Source organism: Theobroma umbraticum, unplaced genomic scaffold (assembly GCF_002168275.2).
Source record: "Theobroma umbraticum cultivar Fairchild unplaced genomic scaffold, ASM216827v3 scaffold_228.0, whole genome shotgun sequence".
Taxonomy (NCBI): domain Eukaryota; kingdom Viridiplantae; phylum Streptophyta; class Magnoliopsida; order Malvales; family Malvaceae; genus Theobroma; species Theobroma umbraticum.
Window position 1 is genome coordinate 1,198,082 of NW_018397274.1, and position 6,742 is coordinate 1,204,823.

The 6,742-nt window shown below is 31.4% G+C and overlaps 1 protein-coding gene across 2 annotated transcripts; it reads left to right on the top strand.

Moving 5' to 3' along the window:
• Positions 1-2,335: 2,335 nt before the first annotated feature.
• LOC110427153 (uncharacterized) lies at positions 2,336-6,736 on the top strand. 2 transcript variants are annotated; one of them, XM_021442590.2, is made up of 6 exons: positions 2,336-2,684; positions 2,835-2,904; positions 4,708-4,964; positions 5,144-5,234; positions 6,231-6,339; positions 6,422-6,736. In XM_021442590.2, exons 2-6 carry the CDS (start codon positions 2,900-2,902, stop codon positions 6,473-6,475), a joined length of 516 nt encoding a protein of 171 aa, XP_021298265.1. In that variant the 5' UTR covers positions 2,336-2,684; positions 2,835-2,899; the 3' UTR covers positions 6,476-6,736. The 2 variants fall into 2 exon arrangements, with proteins under 2 accessions (XP_021298265.1, XP_021298266.1); XM_021442591.2 differs by having other exon boundaries at positions 2,342-2,684; positions 6,273-6,339.
• The last annotated feature ends 6 nt before the right edge of the window (positions 6,737-6,742 follow it).

Sequence of the window (6,742 nt, forward strand, 5' to 3'; positions counted from 1 at the left end):
TTAAAAAAAAAAAAAAAGCACCCAAAAAGATAAAATGGAAATTACTTAATTACAAATTCACAATCCAATTGCAAATTGGCATGGCAATTCTGTGTCTGGTACCTAAGTTGCTTACACGACTCATTCAATTCAATTCAACCCACAAGATTATAGTGATTTTGTCAACTATTGCCATGATGGGTATTTTTAGTTAGTACATTGTGGACCAAACAAAAATAAATGGACCACATTACATAGCCAATTATTATAATTTTTATGAAAGTTTGATTGTCACCTGAACAGAAATTTTTTGTTCCAATCTACTGCCTCATTTAATTTTTTTTTATAATTTTACATCAAGTGTTAATATAAGATTTTGAATTTAAAATTTAAATTTAATAATATAAAATTAAACACTTAACATAAAATTGTGAAAAAAAAAATCTAACGGGAAAAAAAACATTCTGTTACTGACCAATTCGTCGAGCCAATTCAATTATTGAGAGTGGAAGTTCGTATAAGAGAAGAAATCAAACAAGCCCAACTATTTTGACCAACTTGACCAAACACTACCCTTTGAATTTTCCTTTTCTTTTTGGGGTCTATGTTAATTATTAATTTATGGAGTTTAATTAAATAGTGGATAAGTGGTTAGTTAGGATACAGCCAAACATTATGACCATTTATTGCATCTATTTTATTATTTTTTATTTTAACAAAATAAAAAATTTAGATGGATCTATTTAATTATCAGAAAAATTGAACTAATTGCTGTTTTTATTTTAATTATAAATATATATTGATAAATAGATACATACTTTATATAAGTATATCAACATTAAATTGATAATAACCACCCCAAAATTATTAGTATTAGGTGTTGTATCTTTTGCTGTGACTGTATTTAATTTTTTTTTATGCAATTATTATATTTCCTAGTAGGTGCCAATTATGCATTCCACTTCTTTATTTTTATTTTATTTTTTGCAATTTAACATGAGCAATATGACAAATTTAAATAAGTTGGAACTTGGGATGGACTTAAATAAGTTTGGTCTAAGTCCAATGCTTTAATTCTTCCAACAATATGACAAATTTTACCCTCATAATGTCAATGCCTTAGGTTATTTCCACATGAAATGTATTTTATTAAATATTTATTCGAACTCGAACCTGAATATTTAATTTAATGATAAACATATTTAAATAAAATAACTAAATTCAAATTCTTTTTTCCTACGAAGCTATTATAAACCATGATAAAAATAAAATATATATCGAATGCGGATTAAAACTTATGTTAATCTTCCCTTATCTATTACATATTATGTAATTTATTTACCATATATTACCTATTGAGGCTTTTTAAGTCACAGAAAAATACACAAAAAGAAAACATTGTTTATAAATATACATTGGCAAGCATCCAAATAATAATAATGGAGGGTAGGCATGCCAATGTTAAAAAATTCTCAACACTCTTTTGTGGAAATTATGTCCTAATAAATATTTTAAATGCATTTCATCTGCTTTTAAAATATTGCAATAGGTGTACCTTCTTTTAAAAAACAGAATGCATGTGTTTTAAATATTTGAATGTCATTTTGCTTAAAATTTTAAAATTAATTTGTATTTAAGGATGTTAATGGGTACATTGCAAGTGAGTACTCTGCAATACCCTACTTGATTAAATAAGATTAAAATATCCTTTAGTCGCGGTTTGGATAAAATTAAGATAATAAAATTATTATTTGTCATGAGTTTGAGTAAGGTTCAAAAAGTGATTTTAAGCTACCCACTAGCTGAATCTAATTATAAATACTTATTTTTAATATAATGTTTAAATTATATATTATTTTTTATTTGTAAATTTTTATATTTAATTTAATACTTATTAAAATTTATTAATACTTTTAAATTTTAAATTATTTTTTATGAATTAGATTTTAATTTATTAAAATTGATTATTTAATTGACTTTAATAAAATATTATCTAGATATATGTATATGGATTTAGATAACAATTAAAAAATTTAATCAGTATCCAATCAAATACTAAGATTTAAGTTCAGATAACCTAACTATTGACATTCTTAATTAATAAAGAAAGTTAGAGTAGTTGAAAATAACATCAATTAGGAAATATTATAGAAGAAAAATAAAGTTTCCCCATCTTCACTCAAGTCAAGAGTTCAATTATTAGTAGTTAGAAGTTAATTTAATTTACATGTAATTTTTTATTTTATATAATATTTATAATTTAAAAAAAGATCACCAAAAACAAAAATAGTAGTAATAATAATTTTTATATTTATTTTTATTAATTTACTGGGCCATGACATGAGTTTGGTGCTGGAAAAACAAAAGGAAGAAGGGTAAAAGGAATACCTCAGGAAAGCTTAAACTAAACTCTCTCATCTATGTAACCTCTGCAATGCTATGTTCTCACCTTTTTCAATTTTTTTTCTTCTTCTTTCAATTTTCCCAAATTACTAGAAAAGACGATTGAGAAGAAGAAGAAGAAGAAGAAGAAGAATATATATAAAAAAATAATAATAAAAAATAAGAGGCTCCAAAGCCACATCTGAGAAGCATAATCAGGAGAAAGAAGGACAATTTTTTTTTTTCAGGATTTAATTTCAGGAAAGGAAAAGATAGAGACACCAAACAAAACAAGAAAAACCCAATTCGACACTGTTTATCAGGTAAATTTGTTTTCTTTTCCCAAGGGAAAAATTAATCAAAATATAAAATATCTTTTGTTGCTATGTCTCTATTAAATTTTTGGTTTCATTTCTATAAATTTAATTGCTTTTTTGGGTTCCTCTAAGGGTTCTTTTGATCTTTCGTTTCAGGAAATCAGATTCCCATTTATTGACAGATCTGTCTCGGTTCCTGTTAGTTCTTGTTTTGTGTATATATGGGGTAATTTTCTGGTTTGTTTTTTCCTCTTATACTTTTGTTTTTTTATGGGGCTTTTATTGAAAGCTTTGGGTTTTCATTATTTCTTTTTAATTGGATTTGTGTGTATATTGGAACCATCTTTGTTTGCTTAATGTGGGTTTGACTGAATGAAGCACTTTTTTTTTTTTTTCCATATTTTAAGTCTTGAGTTTTCTGCCATTCACTTTGAAACATTTTGGTGAAAAGAAATGAAACCCAATTTGAATATTGTTTTCATCCTGCCCCGTTCTATATTATTTAGGAATTCACATGCTTAGCTTGGTTCTGTAAATAATGTAATGGTGTAGAATTTTCTATGTTGATTGTTAGTCTTTGTTGTAACTAGTGTCTTTGCACCCACTGTGGTTGTGTTTGGAAAAGAAAAACAAAAGTTGATTTAGTAGTTGATGCATTTAAGCTTTCTCAGCTTCCAAGTAATATGATTACAATGCTGGGCATTATTCTTCAAGGTCGATGTATGGTTTCAGTCATAGATTTGGTTGGTTGAGCTTTCTGATAAAACTGCCAGCATACTCCCTTGGAAGGAAGCTTACTTCTTTAAGGGCTCCTTGTAGGGTTTACAGCCAATTAGCTTTGTTCCAACTAGTTCAAGCGTTGGATTCAAGTTTAAAAATGTTGCATTGTTGGGAATAGTTCTGCTTAGTAATAAGTTTGTTGTACCATGGATCGGCTTTGAATCCTAATCTCTTTGTCTTGCTAGTTGATGAACCTAACAGGTGTATCAGAATTACTATATTTTGATTTACGCTTTTGTTGATAGTATGGTTCTGCTAAATGAGACTAAAATAAGGGTTAAAGCTGGCTTGAGTTCTGGAGGGTAACATTAGAACGAAAGGTTTTTGATAAAGTAGGTTTAAGATAGAGTACATAGCATGCGAGTTCAGGAAAGAAGGAATGTTAATGGGAGCAACTAATAAACCGGAGAAAAAAACATGTTGCTAATTGAACAGATTCGGTACTTTGACTCAATCATATAAAATGATGGTGGCATTGATGGAGATGTTATCCACAGGATCCACAACGGGAGTGGCCAAAATGGAGAAGTGCTTTAGAAATTTTGTGTACAAATACCTCTTAAGCTCTAGGGAAAGTTCTACAAGACAGCTAGAAAACCAGCATTGCCTTTATGATAGCTAATGTTGGGTTCTTAACTATAAACATATATAAAAATTAGTGTGGCTGAGATGAGGATCCTCCAATGGACGCAAAAAAGTGAGGACTATAAGATGATTGCATTCAAGAAGATGGGCTTGTGCCAATTGAGGATGAAATGAGAGAGACATTTAAACTGCTTTGGACATGCAAGAAGAAGGTTTGCGAATGCTTTTTATTAGATTATGCGATTTAATGGAGAATGAATATATTAGAAGGGGGAGGCAGAGACCAAATAAGATGTGGGAGGAAATTATCAGAAGGGAACTTGATTGTAATTATCGTAATTAGGATATGGTTTTAAACTGAATAAAATGGTGAAATTTAACTGACCCCATGTGGTGGGTAAAAAAGGCTTTGTTATTGTTTGATGTACTTGTTTAAGATGGTCATTAGCAAACTATGTTATTTTGTAACAGATGTTTTCTCATGCTGTTTATTATCCTTTACAAGACATTTAAAGTATGCTTTCATGTGGCCTCTCGAATTCATGTAATTATCATTTGATGTTTTCCTTATGAACTTATTGTCTGGGTATTAGGTTCAGCTTTAGAGTTTTCGGTGGCTGGTACTAATCATTTATATGATTATGTGTGATTTGTAACAGAGCAGTGGTTGTCTAGGATGCTATAAGAGGCCCTCTTTCAATCCTTTGGTGAATGAGTCATCAAAAGGATTAAAAGTTCAAGAACAGACAGTGAGGAAAGCCAGTATATCAGAAGATTTCTGGACCACTAGCACTTGTGATATGGATAACAGTGCAGTGCAGTCACAAGGAAGCATCTCATCAATCAGCACAAGCAACCAGACACTTGATCTGCATGGCAGTGCTGCAAGTGCTAATGCCCCCTCTGAATTTGTTAACCATGGCAAGTTCTCAGTTCTTAAGTTACTTTGGTTGAATTAACTTATGTACCTGACGGCTTTATGAACAGTTAAACTTCATAAGGATTACCTTCCCATCTGGGGAGTCCTGTTTCGACCCCTTTGGGCACTACAACAAGATTAGGATGTATTTGCACAATCTTATAACTGCTCTTGGATGCAGGCCTTCTTCTCTGGAATCAGACCAGGCAGCGCTGGGTAGGAAACAAGAAGTCTGGAAATCGGCCACGACAGGGTCGAGAACCCAAACTAAAGTGAGTTCTTCTCACAATATATTAAATTAGTGTATTTTTAAAATCTTCTAGTAAATTCTTTCTATGAACTCTCATTCACTTCCAAAATGATCTATGACCAGATATGTGTATTTGCTGTTATGAAAATAAGATAGAGGGTGTTAATTAATTCCAACTTTTTCTACGTATTGTTTACATTCTAGAAGGCATCTAAGTCAGCATTTTGTTTGGAATTACTTGATATGCATCATTTTCCACTTTTCTAAGTTTAAGTGGTGACCTTCCTTAATCATCATGGTTCATTTCTTTCATTGGGGCCATGCAAAAGCACACGAAAAAGGGAAGAAATCCTTATTTCTTCAAAATGGATTTTCAGTTTCCAATATTGTGGAGAAGGGAGCAAATTTAATTGTTCTCACTTTTTGGCAGGCTTTGACCTTCAAAGATAATTTGTGCTACAAAACCTTAAATTTTTTTGAAAGAATAAATGCAATATTAACAACAACTTTACCTGTGTGGGGTTGGCTAGGTGATTCGTATCATGTCACTGTGCTTAATTTACAGCCAAATCCTCTATTAGCTCTGTAAAAGTGAGCTTTTTTATTTTTACTATCTATGATTGGTCTTTCTCTCCACCCCTTTACGTTGGCTTCCTCTGTTAAGTCACATCTTTGTCCCCTGCTGTTGTTCGCTGTGTATGTTGACATTTAGTTTCCCAACATTTATTGCCTGAAGATTTGAAAACTAAAAAGGAGAGAAAACAATAAGGTTAATGTTCGTATTTCCTCAAACTTGAGTGATATCTACAATAATGCATAGTTCTTGCATAATTTTCCAGTGTCTTAAGAGTTGCGTCAAGCATCCCGATTTTAACTAGATCCAGATCCTTGCCATTGTAGAACCTGTATCTTAGGTTTGTAAAGTACGAAATGGCATCTTGTGTGTACTGAGGGAAAACCACTTCTGGGATATAACCCGTTGATCATTTATGAACTTCTTTTTCCTTTATCTTGTCAGCACTCATTGTCTCTGCATGGTTAAACAATTCTGGCTTTGCAGTTGGAATGCGACTTATGAAAGTTTACTTGGGAGCAACAAGCCATTCCCGCAGCCTATTCCTCTTGCTGTAAGTCTCAGTTCCAGCAAGCTCATATAAATTATAATCATAAACATGTTTACCTGATTTGTGTCGTCATGAAAATTGACAGGAAATGATAGATTTTCTTGTGGACATCTGGGAGCAGGAAGGACTCTACGACTGAGCAACAGTATAACAAGTGCATTTGAAAGATGGTTAGATATTAATTTCCATGTTACTTGTTGTAACATTTTAATTGCTTCAATAGGAAAAAGGCATCAGAGCATAGCCTGGCGTGTATATCAACTGTCAGAATGGTCTTGCCTGCCTGCTGCTTCCTTTTTTCTATTATTTCTTTTTCCTCCCCAACTCAATGGGCCTTTTAGACAAGCCATTGTATTGCATTGAAACTAATCCAAAAAAAAAATGCTGGCTGCCTCAGCTGTCAAGG